Source organism: Varroa destructor, unplaced genomic scaffold, assembly GCF_002443255.2.
Source record: "Varroa destructor unplaced genomic scaffold, Vdes_3.0 BEIS01000003.1, whole genome shotgun sequence".
Taxonomy (NCBI): Eukaryota; Metazoa; Arthropoda; class Arachnida; order Mesostigmata; family Varroidae; genus Varroa; species Varroa destructor.
In genome coordinates, this window is record NW_019211456.1 from 13495396 (window position 1) to 13522073 (window position 26678).

General features: G+C 41.7%; 2 protein-coding genes and 2 long non-coding RNA genes across 5 annotated transcripts; 2 read left to right on the forward strand and 2 right to left on the reverse strand.

Moving 5' to 3' along the window:
- Positions 1-1462: 1462 nt before the first annotated feature.
- LOC147756548 (uncharacterized) lies at positions 1463-8207 on the reverse strand. The gene is made up of 2 exons (XR_015323656.1): positions 2026-8207; positions 1463-1802 (listed from the first exon to the last, which is right to left on the reverse strand). It is a non-coding gene; the product is annotated as an uncharacterized LOC147756548 (long non-coding RNA).
- On the forward strand, positions 6402-8749 carry LOC147756549 (uncharacterized). The gene is made up of 4 exons (XR_015323658.1): positions 6402-6628; positions 7307-7386; positions 7632-7758; positions 8330-8749. It is a non-coding gene; the product is annotated as an uncharacterized LOC147756549 (long non-coding RNA).
- Positions 8750-10749: 2000 nt separating this feature from the next.
- LOC111247958 (uncharacterized) lies at positions 10750-12606 on the forward strand. Its single transcript, XM_022799567.2, has one exon. The coding sequence runs from the start codon at positions 10891-10893 to the stop codon at positions 11578-11580; it is 690 nt and encodes a 229-aa protein (XP_022655302.1). The 5' UTR covers positions 10750-10890; the 3' UTR covers positions 11581-12606.
- Positions 12607-18964: 6358 nt separating this feature from the next.
- Positions 18965-24345, reverse strand: LOC111246961 (uncharacterized). Of its 2 annotated transcripts, XM_022797422.2 has the most exons (4): positions 22907-24341; positions 21413-21615; positions 20729-20929; positions 18968-19338 (listed from the first exon to the last, which is right to left on the reverse strand). In XM_022797422.2, exons 1-4 carry the CDS (start codon positions 23067-23069, stop codon positions 19084-19086), a joined length of 822 nt encoding a protein of 273 aa, XP_022653157.1. In that variant the 5' UTR covers positions 23070-24341; the 3' UTR covers positions 18968-19083. The 2 variants fall into 2 exon arrangements, with proteins under 2 accessions (XP_022653158.1, XP_022653157.1); XM_022797423.2 differs by lacking the exon at positions 20729-20929 and having other exon boundaries at positions 18965-19338; positions 22907-24345.
- Positions 24346-26678: the final 2333 nt, after the last annotated feature.

The window sequence follows — 26678 nt, forward strand, 5'->3', positions numbered from 1 at the left end:
ACCATAAACCAGTTTTGCATAAGTCATGTGTTCAAATCTGGATAAGCGCACAAAACAATATGACGGAAGTTCTTCTCGCAAAAAACACTAACTGCTTAGTGAGCAATTCACAAATATGCTGACGTGCAGTTTTCTGAAGTAGACGGAAGTTGAAAAACGTGAATACGAGAATAACCTGAAACTCACTCTAATCAGGAGGAAAGAAATATCTCCTTGAAAAGGTAAAAAAATGTTTTTATTACCACAAACACAGCGAAATAACTTAGAGGGAAGGTAGCTACGAAATCAAGAACGTTTATACCGTGGCTTTTCAAAATCATCGAAGGCTTATCAATAGAAGTTGCATGCCAAAGAGCCCAAAAATTAAAGGTTCTTAAGAGATTTTGCCAGTATAACATTCTCCCTCAGTATGTTGTTTTCGTATCCCTTTCGAACTACCACCTCTGTTCAGACACAGATGCTGACATGAACACAAGCCTGAAGCTATGAGCTTTGTCGCACCTAACGTCCAGATAAAAATCTCTCTTTTATTGAGTAATGACACTGGGTATGCATTATATAAAGTTTTTCATCCGTTGGATACCTGCTAAATGCAAGGAGTGCCATAACTTTATGCCATCGTAATAAAAGTTTGAATCGAGGCATCTTTGCCTAGTACTCCTTATATATACATGAAAATGCTAGTGGAAATTGGTAAATTAGCTGAGCTATTGACAAGTTAGACATACTCTGAGGTTTATTATTACAAATCATCATTCATTCGTATTTTCTGCGATAACTGACCAATAAAAATATCCAATATTTAATCTAAGTATTTCAGAGCGGCTTCTTATATATTAGTGCTTTGTGCGAAATGGAAATAATACTTCGACTTTTTTGGTGCTAGCGCCGAATATAATTATTTAAGGGTAAATTAAGTTCTTAGTATATATTATTATAATAATAGTAGACTCCGAGACGCAAAAAACTTGCTTAAAAACTAGAGTCAATCACTTCTGAAAGACTGCGTGTAGATTCAAGTGAAACAGCTCATCAAGTCGCGTAACCGCGAGGTCAAGCGCTTACCTCACGACAGGTGGCACTGTAAGTAAAGTTGAATGGAAAAGGGTTGTACATATATTTTTGTCAAAAAAAAAACAATTTATATAGAACAAATTTAGTAACAATCTACAAACGATTAAAAGACCGTACGCTCGCGACAACTAAGTAATTACGTCAGTTTCCATTGAGAATAAGAAATTTGCACTGTGTTGTAGATCCACATGGAAAAAACCAAAGTGTGTAAAAATGTCTGCGATACGTTAGAGGGATTTTTTTTTCTGACGACTGACAAACGTTGAAGTTGCAAGGCAAAAATATTTAAAAAAATCAAGTGCCTTTAGTGTAAAAAACTAAGTTTTTTTTTTTAATTTTATTGTATGACTCTTCGAAACTGTTTAAATTTTAAGAGAGAACACGAAGATTTCGAATATAGCTTCGAACATGCAAATAGTTTATTTGCTAGTCTGTATATGGGACAATCATTTATGCTACCTTCGGCGTCTAAGTAGCGTCTCTTGAATGCTATTCGCTTTGTGTCGCGGGGCCATGATGGTCCCGTCAGGTCTGCTGGTGTCAACTCTTCTGTTGTTGCGGGACAGCGTCGTCGCATCAGTTGCTTACCCTTACCTTGATAGGCAGAACGTTCTGCCGTTGATGGCCATGCTGATGTTGTTGCTGACGGCTGTGACAAATCCATGCTTTCGATAACCGATAATAGTTATAGTCGCCTTGCACGCTCATCGTATCTGACGAGAACGCGTCTACAATGAAGACAGTATCGTCATTATGGTACTGCTATGGCAGCAATTTTTCTTCTTGTTCTACAGTGTCTTCATGCTGATAATAATGGCGATGTCGTCGCCCAAGATGGACCCCTTAGATCAGCACCAAGTGTTATGCTAAACATTTTATTCCCAAGCTCCAACGATGCAGCTATCGAGACTGAGTAGAGATGTGCGATAAAACCCTGCACACTAAGCTTACCTCTGATCAACATCACAACATTCGTATATCGGCTGTCCAGCTTGACCTTGGCAAAATGTTGAATTGTTCTTTCCGCTATTGTCGCTTATCGATGGTACCATACCAGCTGTGCTTGCATTCACACATTGGTCGGACATAGTCGAGCATAAAATGGCGATGCGGATCAAATGTAGTCTCCTTGAGCAACATGCCGTTAAGTCTATTGAGTCCATACAATAGCCAATCAACGTATCTCAAAGAATCCCTCTATGCGCATCCGACTACCAGCGAACCGCCTGTGTGAGAATCGTATTCATACGTCGACACAACATGTCCATGTTATATTTATAGGTTAATGCGTTGCGATCGGTGACGTGTAGTATCTCCGTGTACGAAATGTGCTTGCTCAGATCGCTTATGGCAATAACCGACCGACCGGTGTATCCAGCCCACCGCTCGTCGAGCAACTTCTGAAAAACCACTTTGGTCGGACGTGCAAATATGCAGCGAATCACAACAATTGTTTTCTATGTCCTGTTGAAATTGAGTCCGACACTAGTGGCATATTTTTTGACCATATTAACCTAAGGCATACACACTGTACAGGGTTCTTCGCCTTAGGCACTCTGACGCGCACTTACTGCAGGCCGCAAAGGCGCACACACAACTGCCATTACCAGTACAGAAGAAGAATCAAATGCTTTTGCTCAGTGGCTTAGGTTTACCTGCCCCTCCGTCCATATCCTCTTGTCGCTGTTTGTACTATACCACCAGTTTGCACAACTTGAGGTGCGTTCGCTTGTTCAAAAGCTGCCGCCTCGAAGTAGCTGGCATCTTGTTTCTATCAAAAACACATAACTCCAAAGGTAACGTGTTCGTTTTTCACAGGTTTCTTTTGCAATCACAGCTAAGCGAAACGGACGCCTTCTCCAACTCCGCTTTAGTCTAGCTATTTGACGTTTCTGTAGATACACTTTGTTGGCGTAGCGTGTGTTAGTCGTCATAAACCATCTGATCGACTCGAACGTGACCTCCTTGCGACGTTGCCCGTTTATTCAGCTCACTCCGCTCTGACTGCCTACTTAACAACACCTGTGCGGCATAGGGTACTGTCACGTCTGTTGCCTTAACGGCAAACTAGTGCGATACTATCTGAGATATTAAAATCATAATCACCAACTACGGTTCGGGCAATCGCTAGCGTTTGGGTTCGCTCCGATAAACTATCTTGGCATTTTGGCTTTACTGAGTTTAGTTAAATTAGTACGGTACATTGTGGCTTAATTTCTATAAATGCTGCGCATTTGTCTTCAACTTCCAATTACTATATACTCGTAGCTCTAATAAACCCTATTAATCACCTAACTGCACAGCAGTAATCGAATATTGTTTTTGTTGAAGCTCAAATAAGTTCACCAACAGCTCGCTGTGCTAGTTATGCTTATTGCTAACAATGTTATGATCAGTCTCTAAAAATGCAATCAACATACTACATTAACACAGATGATTCGCTTCCTCGGAGCTAGCCGTTTGACGGACGCCTAACGACGATAACCAGAGGGAAAACTCGAAACATAGAGATAATTCACTCGCGATGAACAATTCATGGTGATTTGTTTCAAATCATGATGGTCAGCATATGACAAGTCGCCTATATTTCATAGATTTGTGGTAATTGCATTTCATTATTAAAATTTAATTATATCTATGACGTCCGTGTTATTGTGCAATACGATGGTTTCCGAGGGTTTGGCAAAATGCGAATCGGTAGAGTGGTCACTTGCCCTTCCAAGTTAGTGTCTTGGCTTTATGTTCATATTGTCTGACAACATAAGAAATTGATAGCATTTATAGAGGCATCATCGGTGTTTTTCGCTAGACTTCAGCAGTTACAAATATGCCAATGATAAACCTTTCGAGGCGTAAGCAATCAAAACTGTAATTGATAACCAAATAAGTAACAAAAGTTGTAAAGCCTATTACGAAAGCCCGAAATGAATATCTTGATCTTGAGGCTCTTTTTTATCTACTTCAATCTATAACACTTCAGGAATCTGTATCTACTTTGATTTGCTGATCTGTGTTACTGAATTTGACTTTAACAAAAAAAAAAAAAAAAAAGAAAAAGGCAAAACTGAATTAATTCATGTAGAAAGGCAAAAAATGAAGCTACATAGGAGCATCTAAATAAGCACAATTTCGAAATATCCAGTATGTGCTGCGCGCGGGCGTGCGTGTGTGTGTGTGTGTGTGTGTGTGTGTGTGTTCTCGTACATGGGATTGCTAATATTAACAAAGCAATAATAACTATTTTCGTAGATGAAATACAAGAATCGCTCAAAAGGATAGCTTCACTGGTATTAATACGACTTTTTATTTAGAAAAATTTGGAAAATGTGCTCAATAGCTTCACTCGCCAATTGAATCTGTGCTATTACACATCAGACCCGGTATATCAGGATGACGCTACTACTTGGCTGTTGGGGACAGTTGTGCTATTGATCGTTTCTATAGAATGTTATTTAGCGTTTTCCAATGGAAACGCTCGATATGCCAACACTTCAACTAGGTAAGCCTTATTATAATAAAACAGCACGATAACATATAGCAAAGCTGTTGAAAGCCCGCTACATCGCGTATAGTCTAAGCGATGACTTTTCATTCAGTCGCGTTGTGTGGACGCCGGCATCTTCAATCAAGGTGCGTGTGAGGGCTACCGTTACGCAACTTTTGGTGTCTAAGCATAGATCGTCGGGAGGATTACCCTATCTACGGAAGATGTATCTAGCTGTCTTTCGTACATTTTCCATATGGTGGTATGAAAGTGATGTTGGTTGCATTTTGTATCATGCCGACTTCGAGCTGGCGGGCAAACAGATGTGAATTCATTCACTCATCAAATCATATTTCTATTTATTAAAGTATCTGTCATGAAGAAACTTTCCGTGATTTGGTCGGTCTACAGTCTAGTGCATATGACTAACTTCTGAGAAAACGAATTTGTAAAAAATGTTCTAACAGAATGGACAACAATGAAGAATCATTATCAGACTTACTTAAGGCACTTAGGTTAGATAAGTTTAGTTTAAGTTAGATAAGGTAAGATAAAGTTAATCTGAGATCTTTTAGGCTATTTCTACCACCACCTAGATATACCGAACAATTCCTCTACGGATGTGCACAAGAGCAATGTTGTTCATGCCTAAATCTGTACGTTCATGTTGCGTCTGTCTGTGTAGCTATACATTCAAACGCATTATATCACTCAAGTGAAATGAAGAAACCCCGTAGGTACCGCAAATCTTGTTCCGCTTCATGTTCTGAAATTCGTTGCTGACAAATTGCTTTCGTATAATGATCGCGTAAACTTCTGAGTGAAAAATCTATTGCTTTTATTGAGAACCACAATACGCATAACCTGCCTTACTTATATTAATGTTTTAATATTCATGGCACGTCGGTAACTTCTAGTTAAAAAAAAAACCGTATTACACGAATGTGGCATTCACTGCAGGTACCGCCAGCTTGTCCCGGTATACAATGCTCCTAATCCGACTAATAAAAGTATAGTATGAACTTTCGTCTCACCTTTGTGAAGTATCCGGTAGACTGTCTGCTTAGTTTGTCACCGTAGCCGTCTATATATAGCACATTTATAATTCAAGGGTACGTGGCTAACTATTTATACCTCACCGAGCGATGCCAGCGTACGTATCTATAATTATTGTTATTTTCTGTTATAACAGCGAGTCTCATTGAGCGAGATAACGTCGTAGACCACCTTTAACCGTAAAAATGACTGCATCGTTTCATGTCCAAATAATGTACGACTGTTGGACTCTTTTGTTCTTTTTCGTTTCGTTAAATGGAGCGACACCTCGCGACCAGTTGCGGATTGGATATCACTTTTACCAGGTTCATTGTTCGTGGTGGCAATTGCCAAAATAATTTATTACCGGAGTCAAGCGACTAACAATGCGCGTCTATTGGAGCGAGACGCGTTTCAGGGTTAAAAGGGTGAAATCTGTCGCGTCTCCATCGTCACCTAGTCGCTGTTGCTGCCCTGACGCGATTTTATCTTTCATTGTCGTCGTGAGCGTTGGGTGAAGGTGCCTGTATGTGGTCAGTGTATAGTGTTGTTGGCGTCCGCATCTGTATCTTGATGGCGGCTGTGCATTGTATGGTCACCGTATCCATATTTATCGGACAGCTCTCTCAAGGGGTGAAGTGGGTTAAGCAAAGCATCACGTGTAAAAATAATCATGTAATTTGTTATTACATTACGGCGTGGCAATGGAGTTCCTAATGCTGCAAAAAAAAATTAGCTGTTTGATCGAAAATAGAATATATATCTAGAGATGTCTAGGGTTGTGTCTGCATATCAATTCAACGGTACTCTAGGCAAGGTTAGAATGAGCAATTTTAAATTGCCTTAATAATGAATTGTCTATTTGTCAATGAACGTTCATGAATGTTCATTAATAATCGAAATCAATGATACTCTGATGTTCCTTCGCAGGGATAGCTCTAGTAGCCTATCCAATTTAGAACTAGAATAGGACAATATAACTGGCACCTGGCATTTAGCGCGTTTGGCGCGTTAGACAACGAAGCTTTCTGGAAGGTGAACCTATCTCAGAAAATTCTAACAGCCGTAGGCGCTTCAGAAAACGGTTTTTTTTTTCGTTCGCTCATTCATAATTTTATCCTATTCATTCGTAACAATCAAGCCCCCGGGCGTCCGTACGATTCGCATAACTTCTGCTATTGAAAGAAATTAGGCCTTGTAATACCACTTACAGGCGGCTCCATAAAAGACGTTGATTTTCATTTAGGATTAAGGTTCCTCATTTTTACTTCAAATCAATTATGCGACGTCTTCCCATGATTGAAATGGGACGACCTATTCTATCTGCGAGTTAGTGAATATCAATTTAGATGCAAATATATAGAGATCTTTCTCAAACTTCTTGAAATCTGGCTATTAAATTCTAACATTATATAATATTACCTAATTGTTTGAGACTCACGATTGCGACTATCCGATAGCCATTGTAGCTTTGAGGCCATAAGCAGAGAACACATGTTATTTGATATTAACAGCTTTTTACCTCCTGCTTATTGAGTTTACTTGAAAGACGCCACGGATAATCTGGAAGTCCTTTGATTACAGTGTCAACTATTTCTCAATTCGTTATCTGATAGAATTGTCCATCACACAATCTGGCCTTCTGGTGTTTCTAATTAATGAAGTCAAAGCGACAGCAACCATCGATATTATTTCTTTTGTATCTATTTACAGCCCCGTGGAAGAAAAGCCGAACAATGAGAAAGACAAGCATCAATGACTATTTGTAAATATCCACGATTGGCTGAAACAAGGTATAATTTCCTTATACCGGTTCTAAGGTCCGCGCAAACTTAGTTGCCCAAATGGCCTTTAATAGAATGTTTCAGATTGTTTTTTTTTTAAATTGGTTAACCTATTCCTAGATAAACTACTCCTAAAACATTTTTCTCAAATGTCCTTCATCCTGTCTAACTTCATTAACTAGTATCTAATTTGTTAGCGGGGTCATCACGGCCATCCTGGCAGGACGACGTTAATTAACTCCTTATTGTTCCAGTATGCGTCTCGTCATAAAAAAAGAGTGAAAAGTTCTTCAGGTTTGCAAAAATTCGATGCGGCACTTTGTCAACTGTCTCTGTTAAGCTATGTCACGGGCATCAACCCTTCTGAGATGATCACGGAAGGTGAGAGGGAACGAGAGAAAAATCGTCGACTGCAAACATCTTGCTGTCAATCCTGTGCCTCCATAGATTTCACCGAAACAATGAGTCTATGTTAATTGCTAGACCTCCTACGCTGTCATTCTCCTGAATGCTTCAGTGTCACTGAACGAATACGTATTATAGTTTGAGGCAATGATTCCTTATAACTTCCTTCTGAAAATGTATACTGTCCAAGCTGTAGTTATTGTCATCCACGTAAACATACTTGATCCATAAGCTAAGCGATGTGGCCAATGCATGACGGGTGGGAGGCCGCCCTTATGTGCGACCAGTTTAATGATTCTTGTTTCATTTGTGCTAGTCTTCTTCGCAATAGTAGCAGCAATCGACGCCCAGCCTTGTAGTTAGAGTGACCAGTATCTTCATCACCTTCTTGGCACCCTCTTGCCAATGCAGAGCCCCCGCTGCGATATCGCTGTCATCGAGGCAGTAGCAGAGAAAAGTTATTCTTCAATAATACTCGTACTTTTGATGTTGAAGATTTAGCTGCTGATGGCGGTGATAAATCATGATATCTTCTTCTTCTTCTCAGACGTCGTCATCGTTATATTTTCGCGAACGACGTAGACTTAAAGATATCATTGGCCTCCAACAACGCTGGATAACATTCATTCGCGGACAACGTCAAATGTAACAGTTTATTTGCTGCCATTGCGTCATAGGGTTTTTCCCGCGAATTCAACGGCGCCTTTGTCCGAACGAACCGAGGCTCTTGTGCTTGCAAACAGCGATGTTCGGTATGGTATGGAACGACATGGGGGTCAAGATTTGTCACCTACTAAAATCGCCCCTGTGGGTACCATCTGGATGCGCTTCTTATTCGTAATGTTTTCATTGGTGAAAAGTACCGGCTTGACAAGTGATAGACGTCTGAACTTTATGACACTGTACAGGCATTGCCTAGAGATCTAATAAACAAGACTCTGAAATGATGTGTTCATCCGACGGGCGAGCCAAACTTATGCCTTTAGTATAACTAGTTCAATGTGTTAATTCTTAAATTTGGCTATTCTTTATCCCAATCAAACTACCTTACTCGTCAATTCTGCATTCACATTGAAGGTAGCTACACCTTCCTGTAAAGAGGTCAAATCATGTACGTTAGCCTTTTTAATAGAAATGCCAGATGAATGGGTTAATGAAATTGAGGTGTTTGACAAGAAAGGCTTTCGGTCAACCGAATCTTCTAGATAATGCAATTAACGTTACCAAGGCTGAATGCAGCCAGTGTTATATCTTAGGAGGTATAACTTCTCTCGTACTTGTCTATTAGCTCTTTGTATATATCGTACTTGTATAAGATCTATGGATATAATCTCGTAGTATGTAAGACTTTCAATACATGGTTGTTTCAGTTTATACTTAGATATATGGCTGGACAAAATATCAGATTTCCTTACCATATCTTGGTAATACCGTATACCTAGCGCGTTAATTGTAAAAGCTTTGTTAAATGTATTTGTAGCACAATCATTTTTTATTTATGTTAAACCAGTATTATTTTTACGGCCTTGCCCTAACTGCTCATTGAAATAGACGGAATCAGCCACAAAGTCTAAACTGACGTATTCAATCATAATAGAGATTTTTTTAAACTTGAGCTGATCGCCTCTGTATCAGATGCAAATGTAGTGATATTTCAAATGATATACTAAACGTTCTCACCAGCTAAATGTCATAGACATTAAAATAATACGATAACAATTCTATGTTTGCTACTAAAACTCGTAGAATTGTGAAAAAGTCGTTACCAAAAAAGGCAGCGAAGCTATGGCTCAAAAAATATCACAGGCCGAACTATATTCTATAGGTATCGTAAGTAAAGTACAAAAGTCAAAATCGTGAGCCGTTGACAAGATAGCCAGGTTAATATCTCTCGTGTCTTAATCGTGCTGTGACTCACTCCTCGATGCTTTGCGGGAAGCATTATTACTGTCAACGCCGTCGCCATATTGTACTGGCAGTGAAACAAAGTACCGGCATGTCGGTTATGGACGGTCCGTCGGACTGACATGCAGACAAACAACGACGCTGACAATAGCGTCCCGGTGGCAACCAGCCCTCGAATCTAGATTAGTAAACAATACGATGGGTGACAGTCGAGCCGTTATTATATATATATAAAAGAACAACGCAACGGGATGTCTCACTGCGGTAAATAAGCAATAGCTCAACGAAGAGGTTGTTTTTCATTGACGTCAACGCTTTACCAGCGCTGTTGTAGGTGGAAGGGCAGACCGAGGTGGGCAATAATGTCTGGACGATGTTTACATTTCCAAAATGCCATAGTTGAATATTGGGCAGTGCTGGTTTACGATTCTGAGCCGCATTGGCGATATGAGGTCGGGAAATTTCGCGCACATTATGAAATTACATATTGTGTTATGATAACAGTATTACTGGGTACCTCTACAAAGGTATGGTTGATAAGACGATGAACAGTAGACGCTGTCGCTTGCAATCCTGTCCGTTGGTACCTCCGCTGCTGCGACGGTCGTTAATGATGACGTCGCCGTCACCGCCCTTACCATTACTAACATCATCAACATCACCCCCTGATCATCACGACTAAGGGCTGACAAAGGCCACTGACCATCTAGTCTATCTATGGACAAAGCGCCGCAAATATATCTCGACAGGACTTAACAGGACAACAACAAGTGACGATATGCAGCATCATCTTCGTTCTACAATGTTTGTGTACTGGAAGAGGTATCAGCAGCGACAGCTGTAATAGTGGCTGTGGTTCCAGGGGGAGCCCCCGATGGGAACGCAGCGGCTTACGATGATGCTGTGACGCCCTCGCAGCCACAGGTCTCCTATGCATACGGTATTCACTGTGCGGCTGGGTCTAATCAGCCTGCTGTTATTCAGTTCTCTTCTGAGGCAGTAGTACAACGTTAGGCAACCACCCCACGTCGTCAGATCCCTCGCCCATCCCAACTACTGCCCGTAGCTATCTATATAAGCTAAGTTCAAAGCATCCCTGGCCCAAACGCCCACTGCATGAGATAGATTGTGCTACAGCAGTACATTACTAACGTCGGAGTCATTACGAATTGAAACAATTAGGCATATCAGCCACTACAGAACATGTATACAAAGGTGTTCAGCTTTTCGACGTGCACACTAATTGCGCTGACCCTATTTACGAGTGAAGCTAACACCCAGTCATGTCATTTACGCGAACTCGACATTTGCGCCGTGTCTTCGGTCGCGTTCAACAAAGTTGCCACAACGGAACACGAAATCGATCGGTACTGTAACCTATTCGAGGACGCTAAGGAGTGCTTCTTCAATTACACGAGAAAATGCATGACGCCCCTGCATCGTGAGCTGTTAAACTTTGGCATCGAAGGCGCCAAGGAGCTGAGCTCGAAATTCTGTAAACGTGGCGACCGGCTTCGCAATGACTATCTGAAGCATGCCCCATGCATCGCTCGCGCTATGCCCGAGGGCAAGAAGTGTCTTCAGGATGCGCGGACAGGTTTTGAGAAAATTGAAGAGGCCAAATTTCAGGATCGAATCTCGACCGCGTGCTGTACTTATATGCGTTATCAAAACTGTTTGACGGGTGCGGTTGCAGGGCGCTGTGGCGAGAAGGCTGTCCAATATGGTCACATATTGGTGCGTATGGCATCGTCTAACCTTATCGACATCATGTGCCAAGGTTACGACACGAATCCTGTCTGCAAAAAACTTTTGCCTCCGCCAGGAACGAAACCCAAGGGCAACTCGAAATCGGTGGTAAGCAAGTTGTTCGCTGCGTACGTCGGCATTTGAGCGTACAGCCCAGTCGCTTCGCGATCTCGATCAGTGTTACCAACTATTTAATCTGGTGTAAATGGATCATGAATTGTCAAATGTGCACTATGGCCGTTTGGCGTATGGTTTATTGCACTGTAATAGTTTGAGCTAACTCGAGTATCACAATCTAATCAGCTTTGTGCTATTTTTAATTATTTGTCAGAGCAAGCACTGCCTGCATTTAGCAAAATACGTTAGAGACAAAGAATTGGATGCCTGTTCTCGTCCGGATCGATTGTTTATATGAAACGCACCGAGAACGTTCATCCGGTGCATCATCCTAGGTTTCGTGTGAGCATCCCTTAGCAAGCGTTCCTAGAAGATAGGTTCCAGTCGAGCGAATATCACCAATATTCGATATCCGACCAGCTATACGTGATTTAGAGTTTCATTCGTCATGAGCCTCATATGATCCACTTCAAAATTGTGTGGAATTTTGCTTAGTTGAAATATTTCTCTTCTTGATTTTGGATGACACAAGAAAGGGTCAGGAGCAATCTGGGATTTTGACAAGGTCTATGACAAATCGTTTCCCTGTAAAAAGAAGCTAAATCTATGAAGTATGCCAAACGTAGATTATGCACAACCGGTTTTACGCATGAGTTAGCGGTAAGAGCTCAAGTGAAGGTGACTTCGTTGATGTTATCGACCTTGAAGGCAACCAGTTAACTTTGTCTGTATCACTCAGCGGTTCCCTACCTATATATATATATATATATTTAAATAGAAAACTGAAATGCTAGTTGTAATAGAAACGCAATTGTATTCATCTTCTGTGTAACGGTGATATAATACTGTTATCGTCTATGTTGTATGACTGGACAAAAGTGTTTTGTTATTTCCGAATGTGTTTGCTAACATATTGTATTCTCTACTACGCATACGACTAGAAGAGCTGATAATTACGATCTATCTTATCAATATATTTAATAAAGTTTTTCGTGTTGTTACATTGATAATAACGATATTAAATAAACTGATAGGCTACTGGTGACAGTGAGATGTAATCGCCATTTTATTTTTGTATGTTCGGGAGCTATAGGCATTTATTGTTATTTTGAAAGGGCAAAGCTAGCCAGATTTAGTGGTAAGCGAACCGATTCGGAAGGGCACATAGATCTCGAGATCAAAAAAAGGCTTAGGATGATACTAGTTTCGTTCTTTGATTAAATACGTTTGAACAAATACAAACATGTATTCTTAACTTAATTCAACGTATCGTGCGCGTTAACAGTACCGAGAGTTTTAGACAAATACAAATGGAAGACAATTAAACAGAGATTAGCGACAGAGTCATTTTGTCTGCCTATCCGCTCGATATAGCCTCGTCGTACCTAGAGTTCGGACTGCTGACAAGTCGAAACGGCACTAAAAACGTTCTTGTATTTTGAGCCTCCGATTAAGGCGCATTTCATGGATGCCATATTGTAAGGTAATTAATATGGAACAGCTATGCGAAGGTTAAAGCAAACGCCCCTAGCGTTGCAAACGTGAAGCTCCTTTATCGATCGATGATAATTTACGGCGCGGTATTCGGTTACTCATTAAAGATAGGTGAACGTCAAAAATGTTTAATTCGATATTAGATCCGTGAGTGGGAAAGTAGAGTGGTTTGTAATTTAATATTTTTTTTCTAAATCTACTTTTGAAATTTAAAAGAAAATAGCTTTGGTAGAAAAAAAAATGTTAAAAACTGCTCTAAAACTAAACCACTTGAACCAGAAACGTTTCTGAGGCGTCATTGATGGAAGCACAATTGATTTGACCATCATATCCGTCGTTTCTGGCAGCCTACGAAAGTAGAAAGGGAATTTCGTGTCGAAATTTGAGCGCGAGATACCAACAAGTCCGGCAATTGGCAGGCCGTCCTAAATGTCCCCAGTGTATTTAGGACGCCTGCCCCAAGGTCCGACATCTGAGCCAACTGACACATGACGAATAGCAGCAACATCAATTATTGACAACTCTAGCGAACGAACTTGTGTCACACTTTCCACCTACCACAAGATTCGTTCCATGCAGGCCATCCTCTGTCTACCGCAATGTCAAAGCAAGCTTGCAAAAGTATCGCGGAAATATCCTGTGGCGACGCCCGCTGCTGAACATCAAAGGCAACACAGACAGGTAGTCCTATCCTGGATCGGACACTCGTCCTTTGTAGGTTGGTTGACGAAAGTGCACTGAAGTGAACAAGAGCAAGCGGATTTCCGCAACCTCAGTGAGCCGTGGGAGTGATAGCTACATTCCCTGAGGGGCAGCAGCAGCAGGCTTTGATGCAGGGGGTGGTGCTTGGCAGGGCGACGAACCGAAGCCAACCAACGGATAAATACAGGAAAGAGGCAGTAAAGACAGACCTAAGCAAAGTGTCAATAAACACCGCACTTGTGAGCAACAGAGACAAACACATGCGGATATGAGAGACATTGAGACGAAATAAGGCGACATCTTCTATCTCTGAATCTCTCAAATTTGACGCCTAGCGCATCATTAGTTAAATAGTATTTTACTGAAAAATCTAGTTGGCGGCCGTGATTTCCATAGAAATAATAGCAGTACAAGCGAAATTCTACCTGTACCATAAGTATCGTGTACAGATGTACGGCAGCAAAAAGAACATTTTCGTGGATGTAGATTTCTTTGCCGCTGTCATTATCACATTGAATGCAACCATAGAATCTGCAAAGAAATGAATGTATAGGCACGGGAAACGGGGAAGGGTTTTGCAAGTCGTAGATTGGCGTGAGAGAACGCGTTGAGTACTGCTCATCAAAGTAACCTCTTTATGGCTACCTATAGTTTAGAAAGAGTATGCATATAATGTTCTAGAAGGATCCTCGCCTGCCTTTTTATTTATCTTCGTTTATATTTTGAATAGATGAACTCATTTACATTGCTATCTATCATTCATATCTTCTTAGAACTTGCTGGCTGTTGCCGCCTACCTTCAGTCGCTACTGAGGATCACGCATATGATTAATTATGACAAACATATACTAGAAACGGTAGGACGGTAATCTTTATAGATACGTGTATGACACATTAAAGCGTCCGTAGTTTTAGCTGCTGCTGCGTCAGTAGCTGGCGTTGTCTACCTAAGGGCTCTGCCTCTTGTTTTAATCAATAAGAGCTATTACTATCGACATGTATATCACTTGAGAATTCAACGACAGGATAAACTTACAATAGAATTCTAATTCATTCCTTTAAACCTACTTGCAGTTTAACTTTTGAACTGTAGTTACTTAATGTAAATTGTATTATTCCGCTTAAAAGGTATCGACAGCGATGGCATGATCGTATAGCGCTATAGCCGTTCGGAGTCTTCATTTGCTTGCAGTGGATTCGGTTGATTGCTGGTGGTCTTCTGGATCTGGGACTCGTATCAGCAGTAGCAGTGGCAAGGGGCAAACGCTGAAGGCAACGTTGCTAACCTAGCCGGGGTCAGTGGCACATTTCCCACGATCATTACCCCCCGAACCCAGCCCACTTCCCCGTTTCGCACTCTCTGTCCCATCCTAACATCCTGTTTCCCTAACATCTCGATTGGGCGTCACCATCTGCCCTCGATCGGCTAAGCTAGGAAGCACGGCATTCCATCTTTCTTTCTTTTCCTTTACCTCTCCTTAGCCTCCTTCACTGCCTTCTCCGCCCTAAGCTTTATCTACCCACCTACCAAGCCTTACCGCAAAGAAAGACTATGGCTGCCACGCCAAGACTAGTACAGGGCTAACAGAATGATGCCATCAGCATAACCCGCCACCACAACTATCGTCACCACCAGACCCAGCGACTAGCAGACGAACACATGCGCCCCGCACCCCCTCCCACCTCTTGAAAGGAGCAGTAGCAACCACTGGTTCTGCTTCTGTTGCCCGTAACAACAGAAAGGCTTGGTTACCCGTGGCGACTTGCTCTCTGCTTCACTCGGTCGACCCCAGCCAACAGGCAGCTAGCTGCTTTCCAACTAGTCAGCCTTGCAACTTTAGCCCCCTTCTTTGCTCTTGTCGCTATCTACCTTCGCGAGTTCACAGAGATCGTCTCACCTCGTAGCTCTGTCTTTTTTCCTATTCGTTGCCGGCTCCCTTCCCTAGAGCTACACATCTCACCCAGCAACTTCTCCGATGGTACAAAATGGCCGCTTTGCTTCTCAGTCGTTCTTTTATTCGCGCATTCACCCGTCCGTCTTGTTTTCTCATACATATATCCCGTTCTGCCGAATGTACCGCGACCTGTGAAGTTGTGAGCCCGCAAAAGGCCGAAGGTAAGGGGCGGTTGAAAGGCTCGAAGCTACGAAGCAACGGCAAGTTTTCTCGGTTCCTGGCCACGGCTATTGGGTACACCCGTCGCCACCGCCCTCCAACAAGGGACATGTTGCCTAATCGGCGTAAGTACTATATGTAGGCCGAGTCTGAGTGTTACAGCTACTTCGGTAGCGGGAGCCGCCACGACAGCGGAAAACGCGCTGGGCGAAGCACACCGTCACTAGAGCCTGACTGTTGGTAGTTGACGTGGTCACGGCATTTCCGAATCACCGCAAACATTGCTAACTCAACATGGGCAATTTGTGTGTACCGGCGCTAGTAACCATGGCAAAACAGCGGAGAGAAACCGGGATTTAAAGGCCAGCTTGGTTTGTTACCACGCCGAGGGTCTGAGCAAGCCCCGCAGAGCCATATATCAAGAAAAACATGACTAAGTAAAAGGATTCTTGGCTAACACGAGAGAGAACTTGCAGTAAATCATTTCAACATCAATGATGAAATGTGACGTCGACTGCGGATTTTAGGTTTTCTAGAGTAACGTGGCCTTTGTAGAATTGCAAACGTTGAGCTGAAGTTTGACATAGCGCTATAAGGACAGCATAAATAAATATAATTAGGTAATGTTCCAATGTATGGAACTATATTTACACGAATATTCCATTGCTTATGGTCGAGAGCCAAAACTGAACGGCCAAAACGTGCTTTTTATTTGCTCTGTTTTCTGAACCTCGAAGAAATATGAATTTATATGTGTATATATATATATATATATAGACACGTATATATATATATATATAGACATGTATACATATATATATATAGACATGTATATATATATATATATATATATATACATATATATCTATATGTCTACTTGCTTCATTCGATATATCCACATCGATAGTTCTCACTAAGAATTTCCGAATTGATAAGGTTCAACTTATTCCCTCCCAATGTTTACTTATAGATACTTTAAATGTTTACTTAGATATTTTAAAATATACACGATCAGTTTATGCTTCATTAGATAAATGTAATAAAGAGACAACACCGATATGATATGCGCACCTTCCCGAACACCATCTGGACTCGAATTGGTACATTTGTCTAATGTTCGTACAATATGTCATATCATAGCTCATCTTGACCCGCTCCGATCATCGTCACGAAAGTGCTTTATGATCCTCTTAAAAGTAAATTACCTGAATTGTTAGTAATCAATTATTACCAGAAAGCTAGTCTTTTTTTTTTTTACAAAAGTCTGCTTTTAGCTTTTCACAGTTAGCAAAACATTCCGCTTTACAGTCAAATTTTACTTCAGCAAGATTCTGCATTGACAAGCAAAGGCGAAACGACCCATCGTCCTATTGTTCAGGGTGCTCAGATATGTGGTAAATCTCCGTTTCAGTAGCGGCTCTACGTAAACTGTCATCAACTTAACAGTTAATGGAAGCACAAAGTTTAAAAAAGAAGTTGTACGAAGCAAAGCAATTTGTACACCGTACGCTTTGTCCAGTATGTGCATGAAGACTTCATCTAGAATTCTGACAACATTATTCAAAAATAGTAACGTGTTACTCTACGCCAAAAAAACATCGCACTCTCTTAGGCGAGCCGGCAATGCAGGACTTGCCTATTTAGTCTGACCTTTACTGTCAATAGATAATAACTGTTGGCTGAAAAAGTTTGTCATGCTGCACTGGGATATTAAAGTGTAAATAGTTATTGTCAACTATGCATGTTCTCTCTGAATGGCCGATTCTAATTATGTTATTATAGTTTTTTTCGTGTATAAGTCAAGGTTCGTATTCTCCCAGGTTTGTGTTTGCTTTAGCTAGCCAATAGTTTCTTTCGGATTTCCTAATACGGTCAGGTAAGGGAGCCTTGTTTTCGCTGGCCTTGTCAACGACCACGCTCTCTGGCTACCACGATCGCGTTTGAATTATTATTTATCGCCCGAGGTTAAGTATTCGATCACTGCTAGGTTACGCGGTGTTGCGGCTACCGTATTTAGCTTCACAATAGATCCATTTGAAGGAGTTAGAAACAAGACCGACCCTGCCACCGCAAGTGCATAAGGTCATTGACGATAGGGACTATTGTAAACCGTTATGGCAGCTGAATTAAACGCGAAGACCATTGCCGACTGGCTCAAGGATCAGTCTCTACGAAAGATGAACAAATATAGCACAGTTTGAATGACTGATTGATTGTTAAATTCAGTTATCAAAGACCTGAATAAGATCTCTAAGTCTGCTTATGATATGGCTGTTTCGGACAGACCGCCTGTCCATACACAAACTATTCGTGATTTCGCAGTCAACTGACCCAGTCCGCATAGTTAACCCCCAGTCGCTTGTACCTAGTTCGACCATATTATAATCTGCATATTACTTATATATACACTTTTATATTTGTATAGTTTTTTTTCCATTGGCGTCGTGCTGCGCGATCTTTCCGACTTAGCCAAACACGGCGTTGCTTTTCCCCTATCAGTATTTATTTTGCATCATATACAAGCTGCAGTACTCAGTGGCATCAAACAAAATACATTAAGTTAGCTGTACACGGTATAGTTTTCGATGCCAATGGTGTGTACCAGATAAGCAAGCTCGTCTAATTTTTCTACGTAAACGCCGACACTGTCCCGGTCTGATCCTATTCAGCGTGTCAGTTCAGCGAACTCTCTCTAGATGAAACACCGTTGCAATGACAGCTATTTATTCCATGTTGTGACCATGGTCATTCCGTGGCCTCCGAAACATTCGATAGCCAAGGGAGTCAAACATGTCATTAGAAAAACCAGTATCGCGTTCGGACAAGATGTACATTCTACGTTCAGAGCGGTGAATAGATTTCGCTGGAGTCGTGCCGCCATTAAATGGTTAGACCCATAGCCGTTACAGCAGTTAGATTTCATATCTTCGGTGGGTAGTGATGAAACGCTTTGAACAGTAACCATGAATTTTACTTATTCTAAAATCTGATGAAGAGCAAGAGAGATTTTTTTACAACTGTCAGGAAATATAGCATTTTTCATACATAAAAGAAGTATTCCAATCGTTCAAAGCAAATTTTTATTTTTTACTTACATTTTTTAAAAAGCTAATTTTCTGGTATTTTCATATATATATATATATATATATATATATATATATATATATATATATATGTGTGTATCTATATATACCATTGGTAGGCCGTGCGGAACATGACCTCAAAGCCACGGGTGCTGAGGTAAGAGCATAGTTACCGACATGGCGAGAAGTCCGGTAAAGACAGCCAATGGTCCGGCTAGGATTTGAAGAGTAACGTCAATTGCTGTCGGAAGCTCCATAGACAAACCAAATGCGTCGCTACTGCCGTGCTCTTTGGCATGATGCACGTGCTTTTCGCGAGCCAGACGTTCCGAACGCCAAACAACGTAAAGTAGTACGAAGAAAAGTAGAAACAGAGATAAAAATCTGAATTCCTGTTAATAAATAGGCAAGACAAAAAAAAAGAGATATTAAAAATACTATTTCATTAAAGCTACTTGTCTGGATTTAGATAATTTTTTCACTCTAAGCGACCTTTCTAAGGCTACAGTCCGGAAATGTCTACACTAACGATCCTTAAAAAAAACCCTAAGCAAAATCGGCGCTATCACTGGTGGTAACAACAGGTAGGAACGGCCACCAATAACTCCTACAATAATTAAAGTAACCTTTTGTATCGTTTACGTTCGCACAGAATAGAAAACGGCTTTGCTATAACCTGCATCCATCTAGAGATTGCTTCCGCCCGAACAAATGTAATGTCGGTTAGCTCAAAAAGCCCCTTCGGGCTGTTTACCTATTTCTAGGGCTGCACAACTTTTCTCCTGGAAGAATTTATTAAATAATGTGCCAAGCATTTCTCAGCTTGACTTTTGGCCAACGTTCGGGCAGTGCCAGCTCCGTAGAAGACGGCATGCATACTTTCGAGATATTTACCTATACACACTTTAATAGCATCCAATAGACCCAGCGTTTCCTTATTCGGCATATTTACAAACAATAAAATAGTCAGCAAAGTAACATTGGTAATATTCAATAATGTTATTAGACATGGCACAAGTTGTACTATGCCGATGGCAAGCCAAACTTCGGTGGCCAAACAATTTTGAATGACACTATCCTCAGTTAATCCAACTTCTCGCATGCCGTGAACTACTCCGCAACTACTACCGTTCCGTGAACGGGTACAGCCTTTGCAGGATCATTCTATTCTGACCTATCATCAGGCTCACAACATGAACTTTATGGGGAAGGGGCTCACATCGCGCAGCTGGGATTTTTTTGGCCACATTTTTTCTGGAACACCTCTCTTGCATATGTGGTCATCGGCGTGCGGGAAACAGACATTCTAATTTTCAAAAGTGTGAGTATTCAACTCTGATCGAGGTATCGAAAAGTTTTTTGGAATACAGATGGATTCCATCAATTTAATTAGCACACCTGCAGCCATCTATCTATAATGAAAGACTGAAGTTTCCATCCGTGAGCAAAATGATCACAGTCGTGACCCTGCGTGTCCCCCTGCGTGTTTGGTTGCTGATCTGGAAGTCTCATTTCCTGTGGTTAGTGAGCAATTTCTGCACTATACGTTTGCTAACTACCAGGAACTCGTGTACGCGAAATGTCTGGTTGCCAATCTGCGTCGCCTCCTTCGATCGTTTTGAAGTAATCAGACTACTTCCTTACTATTCAGAGAATGTCCACTGTTAAGTTAAACTAAAATAAATTCTAGATTTGTCAGCAGAGTTATCTGTAGAGACTCATATTAGATGACTGTAAAAAACATGTATGTCTTAAATCAGTGAACTTCACGGAATGTGTTACCTCGTAGAGTCGATAGCCTATCAGGGTTAATATCATGGTTGAAAATATGATAAGCAATCGCAGCAAACAGCCCACGATCAATGATGACGAAAATACCGGCGCCATAAATGAAACACCAGAAAGTAAAATGCAGCAGAGGGATGCAAAGCGTACCGCTGGGATATCACTCAGTTTTGAACGCTCCAGGCCAAACTTTAGCACCTGGTTAGACAGATATAACAAAGCAAAGTGCATTTGTACATGGATTACTGACAATTCTCTGTTAACTAATTCTAATAAGATAGAAACTTGTCCGAAAAATCTATAAACTGCACATGAAGGCTAGCAGGAAAGATGCTCACTTCACGAGCGACACTTATGTGAAGTCTCTGAGAACAACCAGGATAGAGTTCCTACAATATTCTATCATACTTCGTCACCGTTTCTTTGCACCCTGGGTTTCTGTGATCATCAACTGATAAAAATTAACTATGCAAGAATTATTAGAATAAGTTAGTGACTAAGTGAACATTGACAGTAGATGAGATATACATCTCGGATAGCTCATCGGACATCGTTTATAAGAAAAACAAAAACTCGTTTTAGTTTTAGAATATTTGAAGTTGTTTAGACATACCTTACAGAAGTGCATCATCTAAAAGAATCAACACCCTTAAAGTGATCGATCAGTATTCTTTTCCTTACCTGGATCAAGAAAACGACGGCCAGGCCTGAGAGATTTACGGTCAGAATAACGACATTATAGGGGAAACGACTGTGGTATAGGCTGGTTGATACTGTGAATATTGAGGTGATTATAAAATACGTGACGGCCGACATACGATACTCGACGGCGGCCATGAATCGGTCTTCAGCGTTAGTACTACGTTCAATAATCCACAATGTACCTGGTAAATATATCGGACATGAACGTATATGTGAACTAGAAGTTAGAACGATGTTCGGAAAGTAGATAATAATACTTCGTTTGTCTAAAACATATCAACTATTAGAGAAAACACTATGAAATGTCTGATACGTGTATATTTAAGTAGCTATGATAAATTAATAAAGTTCTAGTTGTCGATCAAAGGGCTCAATTGTTTTGTATAAGAAAAATTAATGGATTTTACCTGATAGTATGGAGAATCTATCCTATAGTGATAAATGTGCGGCTGAATAGCTCTCACAAATATAGTTGACTGATGGTCAACTGTATTTTCGAAAACTGCGTGAAGACCTCGATCATCGAGGTAATTGCTATTAAGAATCACGATCCTTTGCTGTTTATCGGACGGCTCATGGTTTTCTTAGCTTTAAAATGTTACTTTCTGATTTCCTCGTCTTCCAAGGACCGTTTTTCAGTCTGTGGATTTTTTTATTGATCTAAATATGTGGCATTTTGGCAAAGGCTGGCCGATGAACTACCTGAAGTTAAAGTTCTCAGCTTAGCTGGAAGATGCTTCCTCGTACGGCCAAAGTTATGTGTTCCGTTTAATCGTTTTGTATAAATCATTTCACAAGGTTATAGAAATTCAAATATAGGGCTCTTTCTATATCACAGGAAAAACGCGAAAGGTCTTATCTCTGTGACTATATCGTGTTGTATAAAATTTAGCTGATTGTTCCGGGCCAATTCATGATATTTTGCGCCTAAGCCTAGTAAAAACTCATCTTGCTTGGTGTCAGTAAACAATGCGATACAGAAAATAGTATTATCTTTCCTGTAGAGCTTCAACGATTTAAACTCGCTTCTAGAATCACTCCTATCTGATCAGCGAGTTCCTGCTAAATCTACACAAACTGTCCCTTCATCGACAGTGTCTGAAGCTATTCATCATGAAACCTTTGGAAATGTTTAGGCTGCCGGCCATCATCCAGCACGTCTTTTACTAAATTCTTTGCCTTTCTGGCAGCTGCAGCATATGCTCCAGAGCTACATTACTACGTTAGAACTCGGCTAGTAATCACTTGTACACATACGGCGAGCAGCGCTTCATGAAATCCTATCTCGACGTCTACTTTGTTGTCGGTGACGAATCGCCTATGCGTACCGCGTCAAGCGGTACGAAGCCGCTCAGAATTCTGGAGAATCTTTGTCTCAACAGCCATAGATAGCGTTGAAATGATTTAGACTAAATAGTTATCTATGCAAAATATATCAAACACATAGATGTCGACACTGTGCAGTCAACTTACCGCAAATAGCGCCCATTTGAAACGTGAACATGAGAAACACGTATCCTATGATGTAGTTAATTTTTTCATACATTTCCGAATCCCGCACGACACCGCTACTCGTGTTCGCTCCATCAATGTCGGCTTCTTCGAGCTTTCTCAAGAGCTCGGAGCGTGTATCCATTTCGGGAACTTGCGTCTTAAAGTCCGAGTGTCTTCAAGTCACCGATATTTCAATCACATACATGACATAGAAGGATGGTAAGGAAACATAGGATATTCAGGCGTCCGGGCGCAGCTCGTATTCGAACTAGCTATATTCGCTAGTCCACTGACGCACGTTAGTCACCAAGGGCGTCAAGCACCGTCGTCCCAATAAATGGCGATCGGACCCGAGAAGTTTGAGGCGGCAATCTTGGAGCCGATGATCAATAAGAAACAAGATTTCTTGCCCTCGGAGAGGGTCTCTTCGCCGCCATTAACGCTACCGCTACTCGTATAGTACGAGTATAGTTACGAACTTATTAGAAAATCAACGTCACACTTGGCTAGCATAGGAGACGATCCCGGACGAGCCCGCATGTTGGTGGTAGTCTTTTTTTCCCGTGGACCGATTTACATACACCAGCGTTAATGAGTATACTTATTTAGGTTTTTTTGACTGGATAGTTAAGATGACTTCTTTGAGGTGAGGCGACTAAATTACTGCTGCTGTAAGTTATACATAATTGGATAACGATTAAAGTACAATGACTAGTTGAGCAATATATTGTCTAGCCAATGCCATTATACGTATGAGTCACTCATGGGTCACAGCATATGTTCCTTAGTAGACTACAGTAGGTTTAGGGTAGGGCAATAGTCGTCACAATTGGAAAATCGTCGAAACATCTTTTATCATCGCCAAGTAGCGGACCAGGCGATTTGCTGGCGAGAATTATCATGACATGATGTAATTCGGCGGATTAGTGAGATCGTTCTAATGCTCGAATTGAAAGCCGCTGTTGCGTAGGCAACCTATTATCGAGTGACATTTACGCCGCTCGAACTCTGTGCCTCGCCTCTATAATGCCGAGCTAGATAGATAATTTGTTCCGATATAGTGTCTCCTGCCATAGACTTAAGTAAGTAAACTATTTTATCACGCTGCGAGTCTTTTGCTGTTTGTGACACTCGTACCGATGTACAGATATCCGAGTGTTGACTTTTGACAAGACCGGCATTGAACAGCATCTGATCGTTTGCTGGTCAAACGAGTTTGATACGCCACTGTTTGCCGCAATAGTTAACTAGCGGTGAAGTTGAGTTACTATTGTAGATAGATAAACAAAGTTTAACTTGAAACTTAGAACTTGAAACTTAACTTGAAACAAAATCGTTATAGTTGCAATAGAAATCACTCAATACGTTTATAGCAGCGTCGGTACGCTACACAGCATCACAGCCAACTGAGTAATACGAGTTTAACAATGACTCTTATATGTAGTAAAATACGCCTCTGCTTGTAGCTTCGTACATATTAGCTCATTGGTAGCACAAGGTTTCTGTGCTGGTAACCTATCCAATTATATGGCCGAGAGACTCTTTTAGCTATTTGCGATATCTAACTCAATATTTTAGTATGCATATTATCCTCGAAATGAGGGATTTGGTAAAATTATTCTCGGCCTGTAAAGCTCTAACTGCAATAGTCGATATGCGGCCTCTGCCTTTAGCTTATTATTAGCCTAACAGCTGTTGTACATACCCTCAACGAAACTTCTCCCTTTCAGATGACAGTGACATTTTCCAACAATACCTACGAGTAGCAAAAGTTGAGGGGTTACTTTGACCACAAGGGGGCTCTAGAGATGCTCAGCTTTGCGTTGGATTCCTACGTCTCGTTAACGCACATCCTGGTAGCTGCCACTTGTTCCCTTCTATTTATATTGAAGAGACAGCTAACTGTCTTTGCGAAAGCCTAGCAAAATAGCATACAATATCTTCTACTGTTCGATCAATTTCAGCGTTTTTATTATTATTTCAGGATTAGCTTTATCGCAACAATGGTTACGATTAAAAATCATCTCTATAATTAGTTTCGAAAGAAACAATTTTCAAAGCCGTATGACATTTTCTGTTATTAATTGTGTCAAGGAGGTGTATTTAAGGTTTTTTCTATAGTATATTTTTGTTCTGAGTGTATCGTCTCAGTAACATGCTTCTATTCAGCGGGTGGTGCCAACGCAAAGCACATGTCAAAGGAATCCTAATAATATAAAGTCGACTATATGCGGCTTTTGAAGATCGCCAACCGCTAAGCTACGCTACGAACGTCTTAGATCAACCATCGCCCCAAGGGTTAACTACGGTGTACTTTTTTACTATAAGAGGTCTTTCTATGTTGGAATGTGCTCCCGTATAGTTTTATGCTACCGTCGGTCATAAGCATTACGTGCATCTACTTATCTGTCATAGGTTCCGTACCCATCTCACGGCCATTCTTCTTACTCGCGTAAAGTGAACCAGACACGAAACTCCTTACGTAACTGTGTCAGCAGCGATTCCCAGGGGTCGAAGCGAGCGAGCGAGGACAGCCAGCCTGTATGCAACGGAAGAGTACAGCAAGGTGATAAGCGCACGTTGGACATGGAAAGCGTAAGAAAGATGTTATGGCGTTGACATCGATATGTCCGTGCTTCTTTCTTGGACTCCTATCTCCTTTGATGTCTGTTTCTGACGATATTGTAGGTGGGTGCTTACGTCAACTGTTTACCTGATGGCCGACTGTAGACTGAAAGGTTATTCAGGACGAGACCGGACGTCTCAGCTGTAGGAGCATTTGTTGGATGGATGACGTAATCGATGTTGCCGTTAGCTTGTCATGCTCTTTGGTACAGCTTATCCGGACTGATTGGTTACAGGAATGCAATGCTTGCAGCTTCTGCTGCTGTAACCGATGGTAGAACACCGAGTGAATCTTAACGGGCAGACAGGCGGGTAGCAGTTGGGCGGAAAAGGCTTAGTGGGTTAGTATGACCGTCCGGTAAAACGAACCGAACGAGAACGCTTTCTCTAGCTTTTTTTTTGTGTTTTGCAGGAGTCCTTGCGGCCAGACTTTGGATGGTGATGGAGATGGCTTGCCCCCTGATAGGACCGCTGCGTCGCTAAGCTAGTGGTATACAAGTTGCATCAAGCGCAGGCGAAGTGTTGTTTTGGTCGGTGTCCTCTGGTCGGTTGAGGTTCGACGTTACCCGTCTAGCGCTGGCTAGTTGCTCTCACTGGCGGCTCATTCCTCGTCTCTCGTTCATTCCGCGCACCCAGCGTTGCCCAGCCAGTAGCGCTGGGTGCTCTTTAGTGGCTCTTGGTTGTAGACAGCTTGCGCCCGCCGATGCTCTATGCCGAGCTGACCACATCTGGCCATGTTCTCAGTGGACCGACCGCCGTTCAGTTGGCGCTACCCGGCCCTTTGCCTCCCATCTATCTATCTCGCTGTCTCTCTCTCTCTTTCGTACTTTCGGTATCGCAGCTCGGTCTCACCCCATTCCCCATTTTCCTCAGTACACACACATCTGGCGGACGGACGGCTGGCTGACCCGAGCCGAGTCGATCCGATAGTCGGCATCACTACCACTGTTACCGTCCATGAGTCGACCCCGCCGCCGGCCAAAGTACCGTCTCAAATTTCACCTCCCACATTGGGGGTGCGCCAATCTGCGAGACGCACGCCATGATCACCCCCGGCATGTCCATCTATCGTGGGGCGCCTTCAAGTCTTTGACGGCCATAGTCCTCTTGCCATCAGTAGCTTCCC